The sequence below is a fragment of the Arvicanthis niloticus genome, chromosome 4 (genome assembly GCF_011762505.2).
Source record: "Arvicanthis niloticus isolate mArvNil1 chromosome 4, mArvNil1.pat.X, whole genome shotgun sequence".
Lineage (NCBI taxonomy): Eukaryota > Metazoa > Chordata > Mammalia > Rodentia > Muridae > Arvicanthis > Arvicanthis niloticus.
This window is the reverse complement of record NC_047661.1, coordinates 68118856-68137594: the sequence shown is the minus strand read 5'-3', so window position 1 is coordinate 68137594 and position 18739 is coordinate 68118856. Positions and strand designations below refer to the sequence as shown.

Below are 18739 nucleotides of genomic sequence, written 5' to 3'. Positions count from 1 at the left end.
AGATGTTAGGGCCCAATAGTCTGGGTACGTGGTTATTAGTGGTTTGGGGAGGCTGGTTATGGTTTCTTAGTAGCTGTGGTCAAAGAAACAAAAGAAATTAGATGAAGGGATTTTCCTAATTCTTCTCTCCCCTCTACCCATTTCTTTATCTAATGTTAGGGCGTGAAACTGGGGGAGATGAAGGATAGGGAAAAAACCCACAAAGTAGCAAAGACCAGCTACAAAACCTCCAATTAAATGCTTTATATTAGAGTTGCCTTCATCATGGTGTTTCTTCACAGCAATAGTGACAAAAAATGTCTCAAAATACTAATCTCTCTCTCTCTCTCTCTCTCTCTCTCTCTCTCTCTCTCTCTCTCTCTCTCTCTCTCTCTCTCTCTCTCTCTAGGGTCTCTCTATATAGCACTGACTGTCCTGGAACTCACTGTGTACACCAGGCTGGCCTTGACCTAAGAGATCTACCTCCATGCCTAGCCTTCAAAACTCAAAATTTATAGAGAGCAAGCAAACTAAGACAAAGTAGCATGTGCCCAGAATACCAGCATTCTGGAGGCAGAAGCCTCTCTCAAGGTCATTCCTGTCTACACATTAGTTCCAGGGTAGCTAGCGCTACAGGAAACCCTATCTCCAAAAATCCAAAGGGGGAAGTGTCTAGGACATATCTCAGTGGTGGAATTTTATCTAGTGTAGACAAAGTTCTCAGTTCAATTGCCAAAAGCACAAAAGAGACAACAAAACACTCAAAGTCTTTTAGGCAGTAGTACACAATGTTAAATACTAGGTGGAAGGCCAAGCCTAGTGGTATCTTTAATTAGCATTCTGGACACAGGAAAGCAGAGCTCTATGAGAATGAGGCTAGCCTGTTTTTCATATAATTGCCTGTTTTATATATAATTCCAGCCAGGCAGCTCAGAAATTAAAGGTACTTGTTATGACACCCTGAAGAAGCACAGTGGAAGGAAAGAATTCATTCCTGAATGGATGTCCTCCGACAGCTACACAGAGCATGGAACAAAAATGTATTCCATTTATTAATCTTTGTTTTAAGATTTATTTTTATGTGGATGTATTTGTAACTTTATATGAATTACTTGGCCACCCTGGAGGCCAGAAGAGCATACAGTGAGACCCTGTCTCAAAAACAAATAAAGTAAACCATTAAAAGGGGGAAAATAAGAAAATAGAAAACATGTAACTTAATCATCTTTTGACTTTAAGGATATACTTTGCAGAGTTATAAACTCAAGGAGCATATGCAAATGTTGGAGCCCATTAAGTTTTTGTTGGGTAGGGAAATGACTGCAATTTTGCTATGAATACGTAAGGTTAATAAGGAGCTGGAAAGATGACTCCAAGGTTAAGAGCACTATTTCAGAGGATCCAGGTTCAATTCCCATTTGCCATAGGGCAACTCACGACTACGCATATTATTTCAGCTTCAAGGGATGTGATACACAGACATACATGCAACAAAACACCAATAAACATTAAAAATAAATAATAAATAATTAAAAAGTTTATTGATATTAGTGTATGAATGGGCTAGGGGAGAAAAAGAAAAATGACAAGCAGAATATTTATACATTTATTTATAATGAAATTATGGTCTAATTATTTACAACATACAGGAAACCAGAGAATAAGTTTGTACAAAGCCAGCCTGCAAAGTATTCAAAAATGTGCAAAAATGACAGTCAGTATCTCAGACGCTCCTGGCTCACCACCAATTCCTTCACTTCCATACGTCAATATTTCATACAAAAAAGTTCTTTTGGCAAACCCCGCAATGCCAAGAAAAAAGGACAAGTTGCAATTCCAGTCAGAATCACCGTCCTGCCGGTGTCATCACATCTCTCTTCTCGCTGCAACCAGTTCTGAGAGAGACAGATGAGTGTTTCACGTTTTCTTTGACCCAGTTGAAAACAGGGAGCTTAGAAGGGCAGTGCCACCAGCAATGGCTATCTGAAACAAGTGTGCCTAAAGGTGCCAGCTTTGGATCATCCCAGTAAAGAAACAATGCAAAAATAACTTCATTTTCCTATTCAGGATCCAGTCGTATTTGACCATTCTAAATTAGTAAAACAGCATTTTCCAAACAAAGAATCCAAATGGAAAGAGGGAGAAGGAGCTCTTAGAATTCCATGTAAGTATGGAAGGAAGGGTCTTAAAACCATTTCCCACTAATAAATAGTAAGGCTTTGTTTGTAACCAGTTATCAAAATTGACCCAATAGTAGTAAAATACAAATAAAACTTTCTTTACAACAGAGTTGAGGCTATTCATTTGGAAAAGGCTAGACCAGGTCAAACATATGTAGCAATGACTCTGTCCTGATATTTCACTGGACAAGCACATTTCATCAACTGTTAAAAAGCTTGACGCAAATTTGTGATTCTAAGTGAATTTTAACGGATGTTATGCCACTGCAGAAATAGGGTTTTTTTTAAAAAAGAATGGCATCCCTTTATGACAGGGGACACTGCATCCCTAACGTCTTCGAAGGTCCAAGATGGCCCCTAGAACAGGTCCCAGAGTCTTGTTTAATCAAGTGCATGCATTATTGCTAAGAAGAGTCACCGAGGATCAAAGCTCTGTCCACTACTCCTATGGGGCCATCCAGAATGGCATCTGCTGCTTAGCTCTTGGCTGTGATGAAGGGTACTGATAGCCCAAACTCCAGCCCTGTGGAAAGCTACTTGCATTTTTATGACCTCCATGTTCTTCCTCTTCATCAGAGGAGTCTGCAGCGTAAGCCACTAAGCCAAACGCCTTCTCTGCCGTTTTCATCTTCTTGGCTGGATAATCTAGAAGAGAGAACAACCCAACCCCATTCCCCACCAAGAAAAAAATACCATAAATTCGTTAATTAAAAAAAAGATGTTAATTATAAAGTGGTTAGTTGGACACCATTTTGTAGCCACAGGGTCAATGGTCACCCCATAATGTTGATGATCACACGAAAACAGCCAGCACCAGCAAATGACAATCCACCAGAACCATGTAAGAAAACAGAGAAAGAAAAAAGAAAAAAAAAAAAAAAGAAAAGAAAAAAGGAAAGTTAGCAAGTGAGTCTCTGAAGACTAACATTTCACCTCTTAAAGAGCTAAAAGAAAAGAAGAAAAGAAAACCTATTTTTTTCTTCTGTTCACTTTTATCAACTAGAGGCAAGGAATACAATGATCCCATGCATAGGATGCAGAGTTCCGGGAAGCTGCTGGGTGATGAGCTCAGCTCCCAACACATAGGAAAATTAACTTTTCCTAAAGCTACATCAGATGACTCCAATTAGACCAAACGAGCAACAAGACTTTGAAATTACCTCCCAATCATTAGTATTTCCTAGGATTTTAATGTCACTGGTATGTGTAAAATATAAAGCAGGCAACTCTACTCCCGACACAGAATGGCTAAAAATAGAAAGCTATACACTGTCCTTATAAATTAAAAAAAAGTATTGTTATTAGCCAGTAGATGACCGAGACTGGATCAAATCTGACTGACCACCAGGTCAGAAGACTAACAGTTTACACCGCCCTACTTGTCATCCCACCCCCAGCCACACTGTACTCACCATGGCTTCCGGTTAAGGCCCCAGACCCATTCCTTTCATCAGACTCAGTTTTTAGTCCAGTCACTGGAAAGGCTGGTGGAGGCATCAACTGCCTGTCAAAAGCATGACACATCTTTTCAGAGAAATCTAGTATTTTAAATTACCCAGTCAAAATAATAATAGTAACTGCTGGTATTATTCACAAAAGACTGCTGCTACCTTAACCATTTGCCTTTGCCCGCACCCTCTTTAATCACCAAGCTTGTCTAAATAAGGAGGCCATGCCAAAACCAGTTAAGACTATTAAAAGAAGAATTCAGTTCTTTCCTAGACAGTTAAAGGCTCTTCCACTGAGCCATATACCTGCTCACTACCGCTTTACAAAGGATAATGTCATGAACAGGAAAGAAGAATTCATTTATCACATCCTAAAACTACACACTAATTCAAGTATTTCCACTCATAATATAGGTACTTTTCTTCTTACATTTTACTTTATTTTTATGTGTATGGGTATGCTGCCTACACATATGTGCACCCCATGCCAAGTTCCCATGGAGATCAGAAAAGTGTGATGGATTCCCCGGGATTGGAGTACAATTGTGAGAGTACTGGGAACTGAACCTGGATCCTTTGACTGAGTCAATCTTAACCCCTGAGCCATCTCTCCAGCACCAACCCATTTTTTTTTTTTTTTTGAGGGAGTGTCTCCTGTAGCCCAAGATGGCCTCAAACTTGATGGTCTTGAACTCTTGATCTTCCTGCCTTTATCTCCTGAAACGGCATCTCCCACCACACCAGACTCTATCATTCTGAAGTAGTACAAATGGCTTGATTGTATTAACACTTCTATGACTGCCTAATTTAGGAAAATGCCCCAAACCCAGAATATAACTGCCTCTGAGACAGAGAAAGGGGTTATCACCATGTCATCCAGTTCTCAATGAACTGTTCCACTCCAAGAACTTACCTGTCCCTCTCTCGCTCTTTGCCTGAGGAACTTGCCGGCTTCGATCCTGCGCCTTCTATCTCATTCTGACTGGAGAAGCCTGTACCTAAATTAGTCATATGAATGGGTCCATGCTATGAGCAGAAAAATACAGTAGCATTAGCAAATCTACAACTGCTGCATTGACTTTAGCTCCTTAATGTAACTGTCAAGTGCCTCATCTTTCTGACAAACTGCCATCAATTAAAAGACATTACATGGTCTTTGGGATTTGGGAGAATAACTGAAGTCAAGAAGGGATTCTTGTTTCTGTAGAACTTAATAAGAGGGGTGGTGTAACTCATTGTTTAACCAACTGCTCTAAATCCAAACAGCTTCTAAAAACCTAGTGACATTAATTGCAAAATGCTCAGTTCTGAAGATGTCTCAAAAACTGATAAAACACAAAAGTGCCTGCGCTCATGAAATAGCATCAAAATTACCCTCATATTTCCTGTATCTGGGATTAAAGCCAGGGCCCTGTGTGTACTATACATGCTCTGTCACTGAACTGCACCTCCTGCAGATCACCCCATGTTCATAGTGTCATCACTCCATTTTCACAAGAGTTTCCTGGGGTGGGAGAGCAGGCTAGAGCTGAGAAAAATTGTTCTTTCTTTTTTTAAGGGGGCAAAAGAGAAGAGCAAATCGAAAGCCACAGGTTAAGTAAAAATTATGAATTTGAAGACTGACAGCTTTTGGGGGGTGGCTTTCAATTATCTCCCATAAGAAAAAGTGCAAAACTTAATACAATTCCTGAGTGTTGGTGACCGGGAAACTTCCCTCTAAACTGTTTTATCACTCTGACCTCAAAAACAAAATAATGGCAAAGTAAATTCATTCTTGCTTCAAATTAATTCCTTAAGAATAAAATCCTAAGCTAACTGGATTCCAGAAGGGAAACGCCTATCTCATAAGACAGTTGATATGGATGCAAACTCTTATTTTACGGGAGGACACAGCAGGGTAAGATAAAAAAGGAAGAGTGGGTGTTTATTTAACCTGGTATCCAAGCAGTCCAGACTCCCGTTCATCAGGCAGCTCCTCTGTGAATCGCCTCTTCTGTGACTGTGGCTGAGCCGGGAGTGGGGGCTGGGGCTGGGGCCCAGCAGGCAGGGCAGTTTTGACAGGAGCAGCAGGAATAAAAGGAGCACTTATCGGGCTCTAGGACCAAAGAAATGGAGGAGGAATAAAGTATGAGACATTGGACGAATAAACAATGTTGAGAACAAACCTCAACAGTGAGTATGTTTCACGACCCTGACATTCCCACACTCCGGAACTGTCCATTAGTTTGAGTGCTCTGATTCTCAGGCTGAGCCTGGCATAAGGAGCACTGGGAGAACATACAATGCTCACTGACCAGTAAGCTCCAAAGCAAGAGCAGCATGCCTCAAAAGAACTAACACATAGACTTGTCTCATCTTCACATCCTTTGAGATTCTATCATTATGTCCCCCTTGTTTATTTATATATAATATATATATACATATATACATATACATATATTTATATATCCCAAAGTCTCTGTACAGCAAGTAATGACACAGCTTTATCCACTACGCCCTTTTGTGTTTCAAGCACAAAGAGCTATATGTAACTCAAAGCTAAGGAATTTTGGATCCTTAAGAAAAAAAAAAGTAAATACCCTGGGGCTAGAGAGATGGCTCAGCAGGTAAGAGCAGCTGTCACTATTGCTGAGAACCTTCGTTTAGTTCCCAGCACCCACATGGTAGCTCAGAAGTGCCTGGAAGGTGATCCAACAACCTGTTCTGACATCTTCAGGCACCCACTCAATGCATATAAATATATACATACATGCAAAACATTCATACACACAAAATAATCTCAAAAGAGTTAAAAAATGTAAAAACAGCTGTGCTTGATAGAACACACACTTTAATTTCAGCACTAGGAGGCAGAAGGAAGCAGATCTTACGAATTCAAGGTCTGGTCTACATAGCAAGTTCCAGGCCATCCAAGGCTATATAAAGACCCTATGAAAAATGTAAGCTAATACGGATGAGGAATTATAATAAAAATTTAGTTTTTAAGTCCTTTTAAATTTTGTATATGTGTGGCATATATGCACACATGAAGTGCATGCACCTGTGCACACTTGGAGGCCAGGGAGGGCATTGGGTGTCTCTCATTTCCCAACTATTCCTTTGAAGCAGGTTATCTCCTTGAACCTGCAAATGTTTTTGTCGCCTAGCTAGAAATCAAAAATATCCTTCTGTCTGTCTCCTGGGGAACTGGAGTTATAGGTACATGCAGAAATTTTACACTTTTTCTTGTTGAAGATAATTAAAAGGCACTCACCAAAAGCTGTCATCCAAACTAAGGTCCTTATAACTCTTAACTGCTGGGTCATCTCACCAGCCACTAACGACCTTTTTTGTTATAAACTGTACAACCTTCAGTGCTCATAGCTCACAGGTAGATGGCTAGGCAATGGTTTAAGGCTGTAGTTTATTCTGGCATGGGGTCACTAGAAGGAGGCCACATGGAAGGAACCGCCATTAATCCAATACTATGTGTCTTTCCCTTGCAACTGAGGTTTGTAGATAATATACAGATAGGCTAGAAATCCAAAGTTTTCCTAAAATTTTATTTTGTTATTTATTTTATTGATGGTGCCTGGGATTAGAAACAAGGCCATGCAGTCTACTACTACTACTGAACTACTACTACTTCATCTTTACTTGATAAAATTGGATTCTAAGACTGTTATACACAGGAATTAAAGTAAGATTTTGTCTTAAATCATATTCTCCAAAGTGTTAACTTTTCATGACCTTTCCTTCTTCATCAATAACACAGAAAATAAAACAGCAATATGGCTTATCTATTTCATGAGGTATGATTTAATGAGATGAGTTAACCTTATCAAGAAATAATAAAAGCTGGCTGGGTCTAAGGGTACCTGCAAGCATCATAGGTGGCAGGGAAACCATCTGTGTGAGATTAAGAATGAAAGCCAGGAAGTGGAGGTACAAACCTTTAATCCCAGCACTCCAGGAGGCAGAGACAGAGGTAGCAAGATCTCTACCTTTGACGGTCTAAAGAGCAGGTGGATTTATCCATTGATATTTGTGAATAGTGCTTACAAGTGACTCCTATGACATATAAATATCCTTTTAAGAGCCCATAAATTGATTGTTCAAGAGATTGTTTTTGTTGATAGCCATGTATCACATGAAACCAAAGTTTCTTTTGTTTTGTTTCCCTGGCTGTCCTGGAACAAACACTGTAGACCAGGATAGCTAGCACTGCCTCTCAAAGAGCTGGGATTAAAGGAATGTGCCACCACCTCCCAGCCAGAGGTTATTTTTCTACACCACTGCTAAAATCACTATTCTAAGTACAATAATATCACCTTCTGTAAGCAATACCATCAGGTGTTCCCCTTTTGCATCTTTACACATCCATTGTTTCCATTATTAAAACTTTTAAAAGAATCCTTTTAATTATGCTAAAATACTTATTATGGTGTCTGGACTGATTAATCCCACAAAATATCCACCATTCAAGTGATTAAATATTTGTATATACCACCTTTTGTCCAGATAACTGATCCAGATAACTGATCCAAAAGGACAAAGACAATCCTTAGCATGGCAAAGCGACATGATATTGTTCTATTGTATAGAAAGGTGTGCTTTCTATACCCCATCCCTTGTTTACCGCTCTAGAGACAGTGGGACATGGAGAATGCAGTCAGTAAATGAGGTGGACTAAAATCTAATGCAATAACCAAATTTATTCAGAGCATCTGACAATTTATATCTTGCATTAAGAGAAGCCACATGACTAAAGTGTTCAATCACAAGAGCAAGACATGTGACAGAGAAGTCTCATATGGTAAAAATGTTTCCTATAGATGCATATAAACAAGTAACAATAGCCAGTTTTAATAAATAACCTAAATTTAATAAATAATTTAAATAATGTAAATTTACTACACCTGGGAGGGGCAGGAAAGTATAATCCAAGAACAATTCCATGTTTTTGAAGAATCTGGGGTCACAAGACTCTTGGAATGTTCTCACAAGTACTCAGAAATCTTACACACCCCATTCTTGGACCATGTTCCTACACTTCCTCCTTTCTTATTTTTTTAAATACTAGGATATACATAGTGGTTTTGAGATGTAGATAAATCTAATTGTCAACTCATCATAAAAGTATCGTGTATAATAAATACTCTGCCACCAAGAACAGAGAACCAAACTATGTTCAGTACTATTGTTTATATTGTTATATTGACCAGAAAAACCAAGATAATACAATAGCTTGACCCATATAATTAGTAGTCTAGTATCTTGTAAAACATAAACCTATATGTGCCTTTAATAGAAATATAAATGTTATGATGTCCTATTCAAACGGGAAGTGATTCAAATCCCATATAAAAATTAAACACTGTCCCTTCAGAAGAATGAGTGATTCTATTATGGTCCCAAGGTCCAGTCATAAATACAGAGTCATTAGTGAACATTACAGGAGACGAATCCATCCAATTACAAGTTGAAGTAAAGAGTATGAGAAACATTACATCAAAAGACATGTTCAGAGGCACTCCCCACAGATACACAGATCAAAGTAACTAGCACCGCCAGAAAGATTCTTTGGTGACACAGGCTCTGTGTGTGTTTCATAGAATAACTTCTCCCCTGGTGCACAGGGCCTTAAAAGTTTGCACCATATGACTTTTTATATGGTTGATGTCTCCCTTTGCCCTTTAGCTAGAGATCTGCTATCTTTCTTTATCTTTTACAGACAAGGCCAGAGGAGGCGAAGAGAAATCTATGTTTCAGTGGAACCATCTACAAAAACAGATGCACACTTCTTCCCAATTTTCTTCTGTAGAAGTTAATAATAAGGCAAGTTAATGCATTAGCTTATTTCTTTCTGAAATAAAACCAACAAGGTTAGTGTGTTCGTGAGTATGAGCCTATTGCTAGAAATAACCCTACAACATAAGCAAAATCTGAAATGATATTTAAGGGCTTATAAACTAACTGTAATAATGAATCAAAACATCTAGTTCCCCCCCTGTGACTGTGGAAAAAGTATTGATAGACTGATGAATATCTGGACCATGAATCTCTCCTATACACTTAGATAAACCATCAGTAATATAAATATCTGAATGGGAGGAAAGTTGGATAGTCTTTGAAATCACAAATTCAGTACCTGTAACCCCATATCTTACCAGTGGAATAAGAACTTTCTATCCTTGCTTAGCAATCTGCAAATGAAATTCTGGAGAATAAGAAGAAATAAGGAAGCTGAGGGTTGTGGTGTCACACACCTTTAATCACAGAATACTGGAAGAAAGATACAAAAGTATTTCTATGAGTTGGAGCCCAACCTAGACTGAAGGGCTACCCAGAGAAATCCCACTTGAGGTGTGGGTGTGTAGGTGTGTAGGTGTGTGTGTGGGGGAAGGAGCTGTCACTGGAATACTATTGAAGCAAGCTGCTTTTCTTTTCAATTTTGCCTAAACGGGAAATATCTCATTTTATGTTTCTCTTACAATTTAAGGCTTGATCATTCAAGTTTATACTCATTCAATGAATTAGCCATCTCTTTCCTCTTGATTAATATTGTCCTTTGATAACAGTCTCAATTAATGCTTGAGTGATCCCACTGAATGGGGATCTTTTCTCCTAGTTTATATGCCTTTTCAATATCCCTTTAGATTATGTTCCATCCCAGAGGTTATAATCATAAACAACTTGTAAGCCATTGAATAGCTGTGATTTTCATACTGTGCTCTTCCATTCTCTAAAATACAATGAACAAGTTCAAGACAAGGAAAAGCATTCTCTGGCTTCTGTCCCATTATTCTCACCTCCTCGTGAGGGTCTCTACTCTCTTATCTCAGAGCTGACTTCGGGTCCCTATTCTGGGTGCTACTTGTTTACCATCCTAAAGGCAGTGGGACCTGGAAGACTGGAACCTAAAAATGAGGTGATTCTCATGCAATACCCAACTCTATACAAAGCATTAGACAAGTTATACTCTGAGGGTTAAAGGCAGTCACATGAGTAAAGTGTACAATTACAAGGACAAGCCACACATAGAACTAATAACAACCAGCTATAAAGAATAATCTGATATAAACTCACTCCTATCACTACACCTCGAAGGGGCAAGAAAGCATAATCCAATAATTCTGTTTCTAAAGAAACTGATGTCAGAAGTCTCCTCACATGACTCCAATCTTGGATGTTGTTCTGACACCCCTGACAAACAGCACTTGGATTCTGCAATACAAGCTGACATGCAAAAAAGTTAGTAAACAACATCTTGGGGTCAGTTGTATTGAATGCTTGCTGTTACCTCAATGTCTCAGCTTGGCAAGTTAGTCTTGATGCCTCTGCAAGGCTTACTTTCTCTTAAGGCATTTCCTCTTGATGAAGTTTTGCTGTTGTTGTTTGGGGGGGGGGGGGCGGGGTGTTCCTATTTTAGGACTTTCCAGTTGTCTGGGGAACTGTTTTAGAGGAAAACGCTTTGGGGCAGCAGATAAAGAATTATCCTTTAAAGGGCAATGTGGGGATGGTGAGGATCTCTGCAAGCATCACAGCCAGCAGTGAGACAATGTGGGTGAGGTAAGAATGAACTCAGCAATCTTTCTTCATAGGTCTAGCATAACTTAGCAGGTTCTGGGCCAAACTTCTGGAATCTGGTTTCTTTTAACTATATAAATCAAAGCACAATTTGGGGGAAAGTTTCCTGAAGACAATTAACTCAATCCTGCATGTACAATAAAGTTTAAGACATGTTTCCATAGAAACTCTTTGTAAAGTCCAGATGGCTTCTTTCACTAAAAATGGATACTGTTGCGAATTTCTGAGTTCAAGGCCAACCTGGTCTACAGAGTGATTTCCAGGACAGCCAGGACTACAAAGAAAAACCCTGTCTCAAAAAACAAAAAACAAACAAAAAAACAAAAAAAGGGTACTGTTGACTCAGAAACAACACTCCCCGTAAGGGTCTAGGGAAAAGAACTGTGGTAAACACAATGCCTGTGGGAGTCAGGATTGCCTTCGCCCTGAGATAACACAGAAGTCACTTAGTAAACTGTAAGTGTAAACTATAAACTATAAGTGACAGGTCCCATAATGATGGGTTTTATGGACTGAGAAGCAACGTTCAAGATTTAGAGAGAAAACTCTGGGATAATCAAATGTAATACCCATATGAGGAATATGGGTAAGGCCTGACAGATCACAAAGGATCACCAGGTTATAAACTGCATTCTTTCCAGCACCTCAGAAGACAGGTTATACATCTTCTGAATATCTAACTTTTCCTGAATTCTCTAGTGCTTCTCTGTGTACACATGCACTTTTTCCCTCTACAATGAAATATAAAGATAGCATAACTAAATATAGTATGTGGGGATATACATGAGTACAGTCACATACACCTACCTCCTCTTTAATATTTAAAAATTTGCCAATTAAGTATTTATGGTGTTCAGTAATAGCTTTACCCTGTAGTCTGTAAGAGATTTTAGTAACATCAGTAATACTTCATAAGTTACAAACCCCCCCCCCCCCCCCGACAGGTTTCTCTGTATAGTCTTGCCTGTCCTGAAATTTGCTGTGTAGACCAGGCTGGTCTCCAACTCAAGAGATCTATCTGCCTGCCACTGCCTGCCAAGCACTAGGATTAAAGGTATGTGACACCACAATCCAGCTGTGAACTTATTAAATCATTCGCTAGTACAAGTTGGACTATTATCATTTTTAGTGGTAATTGACTCATAGAAGGAAAACGTATAATTCCCTATATGACATATTAATATTTTTATTGGAGCCCCACAAGGCCCCACGCCACACCTTTGACTGTGCTCTATAGCTGACTAGATATGCAAAGGCATTGTGTGTGGCTTTAGTAAATCTTAATACAGATTTCTATATACCTGATGGCAGAAAAAAATCCTAGACACAGACAGCCATAGCTTCAGATGTCAAGCTGATATCCATTCATTACTAAGTATGCATTAGAAGCTTGGACTAAAATAATACCCTTACACTGTATAGCACAGTGGCTGTAACAGAGAGGCTTTCGCAAAGCCCACTGATTACCTCACTTGCCAGAGTCTGATCATTTATCATACAAAGGGCAAGCATAAAAGTTAAAAACATACAAAACATTGTCATTTATTTTTAAAGATTTTAACTTCTGGCTTTATCAAACTAAGATCTGGGAGTTTTACTGGGCAATGGTGGCACATACATTTAATCCCCAGGTCTGGGAGGTAGAGGCACAGGGACCTCTGAGTTCGAGGCCAGCCTGGTCTACACAGTGAGTCAAAGGGCAGCCCTGGTTACTAAGAGAAACTCTGTCTTGAATCCCTCCTCCCCCAAACTTGAGATTTTTAAAATTAAGGACAATTTTGATTTTGAGCTCAAAAAGAGCTTTTTACTAGGTGATAGGTTATTTAAAAGTACCTGAGAAGTAATCATAGATCCTTAAGGAGAAAACGATTGTGTTTTCTATGGAAGAATTAAAGTATATATCCAGATGATACTATAAATCAAATAAAATGTAAACAATGTCAAAGCCTAACATTTTCATGGAGGAAGAATTTGTTGGAAGGCTTTAGTAGATGGTCTGGTTGAACAGACTTTAGCCTGTACCAAAAAGTGATTTTAGAAGAAAACCTTCAAATAATAAAATTTCTACTGAATTTTAAGTCCCTTTGGCCTCCAAACAAATTTGAGAAATACGTATTACTTTTAGATTTTAATTTACCCCTTTTTTTAAAATTCATCTTAAGTCTATTTACATTTTTATTATTAAAGATTTTAGGTTGCCCAAGAATATAAATTTTAAAAATGAAGTCTTGGTAATAAAGATAAAATTTCTTATTTTTTTGAGGCTAATGTTTAACTGATAAAGCTACAGTTAGCTTTCATCAAACATTAAACAGTTAAAATGTCAGATAAAAATTGTTTCTGCGGATTTTTGAGGACTATCTATTAACTATACCTGACTTAGTTACTTTGTAATAAAGCTCTTGCTTGTAAAAGTCAAAAAAAGTAAAGCATTTGTACTTTGCATGACTATAAGGACAGTTCTGAGCACAGTGGAAAGTTTGGACATTTGTCTCTTATACATGCCTTAGCTATCTTCAACAGGTTACAATAAGTTACATACATAAACACAATCAAACTTTGAGGAAAAGTTTCCAGATAACAATTATCACAATAAAGCTTTGGGTTCTATTGACCGTAAGAGCCTAGGGCGTGAGGATTTATAATAATCATAAACATGGCTCTACTTACTCAAGAGCATTGCTCAGGATTTTGGGGGGATTTAAATGAAGGCTGGCTCCAAAGAATAGAATTAGTTTTGTTTTTGTTTTTTTGTTTTTTGAGACAGGATTTCTCTGTGTAGCCCTGGCTGTCCTGGAACTCACTCTGTAGACCAGGCTAGCCTCAACCTCAGAAATACGTCTGCCACTGCCTCCCAAGTGCTGGGATTAAAGGTGTGCACCACCACTGCCTGGTTTGGGTATTAGGTATTAAAACTTCCACTCACAACCTTCTGGATAGAAAACAGGCAACATGCATATCCCTTCCATTGAAGAGGAAAGCCTGCTTGTTTAACAATTCTGTTTCTGCAGACTGCACTCTACAGCTGTTGGGGGTGGCACACTTCTTTAATCCAGCACTCAGAGGCAGAAGCACATGGATCTCAGTGAGTTTAAGACCAACTTGGTCTACAGAACAAATTCCAGCTAATCACAGCTCCTACAGCATCCACAGACACCTGTACACACACAGCAAATGCTACACACAGGTAGAAAGTCCCACACACAGGTAGAAAGAGGTTGAAACTCCCCTGGAACTGGAGTTACAGGTGGCTGTGAAAGCCTAATATGGGTACTGGGAACCAACATCAGGTCCTTGGCAAGATCTCAAAGCCACTGAGCCATCTCTCATGCCTTGAGCTGTTTTTGGTTTTGTTGGAGGTGGCAGTGTGTTTTTTTTCTCCCATTGTTGTTTTTGACACACAATCTCTTGCTGACCTGAAACTCCTCAATCAAGCTAAGCTGTCCAGAGGGCCCCAGGATCAACCTGTCTCTGCCTTCCACCATTAATATCATAAACACATGCCACCACACCTAGATTTACTTTTTTTTTTTTTTTTTTTTTAAATGTTTGAGACAGAGTTTCACTATGTAGCCTTTGCTGGCCTCTGCCTCCAAGTGCTGGGATTAAAGGTATGGACTACCATGCCCAGTCCTACATCCAGATTTTTTTACATAGGTTAAAACTCAAATCTTCATGCTTCTTCACACTTCTGTGACAGGTAATTGACTGACTGGGCTCTTCCCAGTCCTGAAATGTTTATTGCTGAGAACAGAGAGCTCAGAGCTGAGCAATATCAAGTGTTGTCATTCTAGCACATGGGAGGTGAAGACAAGAATTTCAGGCATTTAAGGCCAGCATGGATTATATAAGAACACTTCAAATAACAAAATGGTAAGGTGTCTCCAGGGGGAAAGGCACTTGTCACCAAGTCTGATGACCTAAATCTGGAACTTAGTCTAGAGCTCAGATGATTAAAGGAGAGAAAAAACCCACTTCTGCTCTTGCACATAGTCAGGTGACCTCCTCACATGTGCAGTGGTTATGCATGCACACAACAATCCATACAATAAAAATAATCATGGGCTGGAGAGATGGCTCAGTGGTTAAGAGCACTTGGTGCTCTTGCAGCGATGCCAGGTTAAGTTTCCAGAAACCACAACTAGAATCTCACACGCACCTGCAACCCCAGATTTAGGGTATCTGACCCCTCTTCTAGCCGCTACAGTACAAATACACATGTGGTACATAAATGTGTGCGCGCACACACACACACACAAATACACATTAAAAAGAAAAAAAGACCTGTTCAGTTTCAAGCATCAAGAGGGGTGCACTGTATGCCAGCCTCTTTGCCCTTGAGAACTTTAGACCACAAAGCTAAGAGCAAGAACTAACACTGACCTGCCACTCATATCATAATTAAAGAATGCAACCACATTAGGTGTTTTCTACTACTTTTGTACAACAACAAGAGTACTATGACAGAGGCTGTAGACCCCCACAGTATAAAACATTTGTCATTGAGTGCTTTATAGAAAGTCTGCCAATGACCCCACTTGATACAGCTAATTGGGAGCAGGACATGTGAAGCTAATTAAAAACTGTGGAAATGGGAGGACATATATCCCAAAGTCCTCAGTGAGTTGGCAGGGCAAGAAACAGAATAGTAATTAATTTCTAGAAAGCACCCTTTCCTCAGTTTTTTTTTCCCTAAGTTCAACAATTACATATCCTGGCATCTTACCTGTCCAGTGCTAGCTGGAGGTTGCACTTGTGTTATCGGATACTGTGTTGGCACAGGTGGGACTCCAGTAGGTAATGCTGGCAAGACTCCAGGTGCCAATGAAACAGCTGGTGGCACTATGCTTGGTACTCCATAGGGAGGCTGAACTGGCTGCTGAGGAGGGGGAACAACAGGGTAACCAGACTGATAGCCATTGGATGGATAATATGGTGGTTGAGGAGGGATACTACTTATAGCAGAGGGTTGTGTATAGCCTGAAGGGGGAAGAAAAAAAGTGTTTAATCAGCTGCAGCAGAATGAAACATTTTACCTGATTATTAAACAACACCTAGGAAGATAAACACTGAGGCAAGAATGGCTTTCTAAATTACCCTAAATTGAAAGGACCACCACCAGTGCCCTGACACAACAGTCTAACCTCATGGATTACACCTAACCATAAATATTGGTACCAAAATATCTTAACACTTCAAGCCATACACACCTGGTAATGGTACAGCAGTATTAATTTGATTCACAAATCTAGAATACTCAGCATGAACCTAGAAAAATGGGTAAAACAAAGTTAATAAAGGCCAGTCCCAAGTGATTTCATGTTTATAGAGTATGATTACATACTAAGATAAGCAACTGGGAATTAAAATGTTTCCGCTGATGCACTGATTCAATAGTTAAAGGGACTACTAAATTGTATATAAATTCAGTACATCAGCAGGAAGTACAATTCTAAACAACCAAACTACTCAATCTGGAACACAAAGTCATTCCAAGACCCACAGCCAAACATTAGACAGAGCTTGGGAAATCCTGTGGAAGAGGGGGAGTAAGGACTTGAAGAAGCCAGAGGGGTCAAGGAGACCACAAGAAAACCTACAGAATCAAATAACCTAAACCCATAGGACATCATAGCGATAGAATTGCCAACGAGAACACATGTATGGGATGGATCTAGGACCTCTGCACATGTCTAAGAGGTGTTCAGCTGGGTCCTCATGTGAGACTCCTCGAGTAGAACAGGGGCTGTCTCTGACTACATTACCTGCCTTTGGACCCCTTTCCTCTACCTGGGATGCACTGTCTAGCCTTAGTAGTAGATGCCCCTAGTCTTCCTGAAACTTGATATTCCAAGTGTGGTGATATCCATGGGAGGAGACAGTAGAGCGTGGATGGAAGTGAAGATAGGAGAGGGAGGGGAAGCTTCTATCAGAATGTAAATAGGTAATTTATTAATAATAAAAAAGTACACTACAGGTTGCCTACAGCCAATCTTAGAGAGGCATTTTCTTAACTGAGGCTTGCTCTCTGTTGACCCTAGATGGCGTCAAGTTTACATAAAATTAGTCAGCAGTCACCATCACTACATTTAATGTTGATCTACTCTCTCACATCATGTGTTGCAGAGAGCTCACTAAATTTAATACAATTATAATATCTTAATTTGCTTTTTAAAAGACCATGTCAAAGTCCAGTCTGGTTATAGGTCAATGCTTGAATACACAACTGTGTACCTAGACCCTGATTCCAATCACCAGCAACATACAAACTCACTGTTTGTAAGAGATTCTCGCAGAGTTTCTTGGCAGCAGCCAGGCCTTCAGGTTTGGGATGGCTACAAATAATAAACCACAAAATCAAAAGAGCAAAGTCAGCGTCTTATTTCTATGGTAGTGTACACACTTACTTTGGTATACTCATTAGAGCTCAAACCTAGCACTCTGAAGTCATTTGAATAGGAACAGAAAGATAAGCCTGTTTGGTTTGGTTGAGACAGGGTGTCACTAGGTAGCTCTGGCTATCCTAGAACTGTGTAAATTAGGCTGGCCTCAAACACAAAGATCCACCTTCTCTGCCTCCCCATGTGCTAGGATTAAAGGGATTTACTACTCCCTACCCAATCTCCACTAGCAACCTAAGTCTTTTAAGTTATAACTAATATACCACTGCTACATATATTTTATAGTACCGATTCTCTGGATAATGTGACATAGAGACAATGGGAGCACTGTAGACATGATTCAGCAATTAAGAGCAGTTAGTGCTCTTCCAAAGGAAGATTTAATTCCCATGACCTATATGGTAGCTTAAAACGTTCCTTAACTCCAGTCACTCAGTATTCCTCTTCTGGCCTCTTCGTATAGCAGGCACACACACAAGTATATATACATACATGTAGGCAAAACATTTAAACAAATACAAATAAAACAAAGAGAGGAGGGAGCAGAGAGAAACTAATTCCAGTGCCACTTGTAATCTCAGCACATGAGGGTAGAGACAAGATCAGAAAATTCAAGGTCACCCTGGACTACTCAATGAATTCAAGATCACTATAATCTACATGAGACCCTGTCCAAAAAATTAAAACAAAATACCATTAGCCAGGTGTGGTGATACATGCCTTTAATCCTAGCACTCAGGAGACAAGAGGCAGATGATCTCTGAATTTGAGGCCAGCCAGAGATCCTGTCTTGAAAATACCACTCTCCTACCCCCCAGGCAAACACCACAGTAACATCAGTGTAGGTTTATATTAGTGTCATTATAGACATGGTCTGAGAGGTAGAATAGCAAAAGAGTGCTTGCCTAACACCTAAGAATCCCTTGGTTCAAACCTTAGGACCACACTTTATAATTACAGACTAACAGAAACTAAAGATTTGAATGCTAAAGCCACAAGTAACCTTTCTAATGTAGCTTTTAAAAACTTATTGTTAAAACATTTTCCCTTATTTGTACTTTATGTACATAGGTGTTTTGCCACTATAGATCTGTGTATTAAATGGCCCAGAGGGGACAAAAAGTGGGTGCTGGGATCTCCTGGGCCTGGAATTATAGACTGG

General features: G+C 39.4%; 1 protein-coding gene across 1 annotated transcript in view; it reads right to left on the bottom strand.

Annotated features, from left to right (window-relative positions):
- Positions 1-1571: 1571 nt before the first annotated feature.
- Khdc4 (KH domain containing 4, pre-mRNA splicing factor) overlaps positions 1572-18739 on the bottom strand; it is a 28401-nt gene continuing 11233 nt past the window's right edge. The window contains exons 8-14 of the mRNA XM_034500023.2: positions 17451-17511; positions 16387-16444; positions 15903-16156; positions 5541-5702; positions 4521-4633; positions 3572-3663; positions 1572-2804 (exon numbers count right to left, since the gene is read on the bottom strand). Of these exons, the coding sequence (XP_034355914.1) occupies positions 2605-2804; positions 3572-3663; positions 4521-4633; positions 5541-5702; positions 15903-16156; positions 16387-16444; positions 17451-17511 (940 nt within the window). The 3' untranslated portion in view covers positions 1572-2604. The remainder of the gene's footprint in view (positions 2805-3571; positions 3664-4520; positions 4634-5540; positions 5703-15902; positions 16157-16386; positions 16445-17450; positions 17512-18739) is intronic.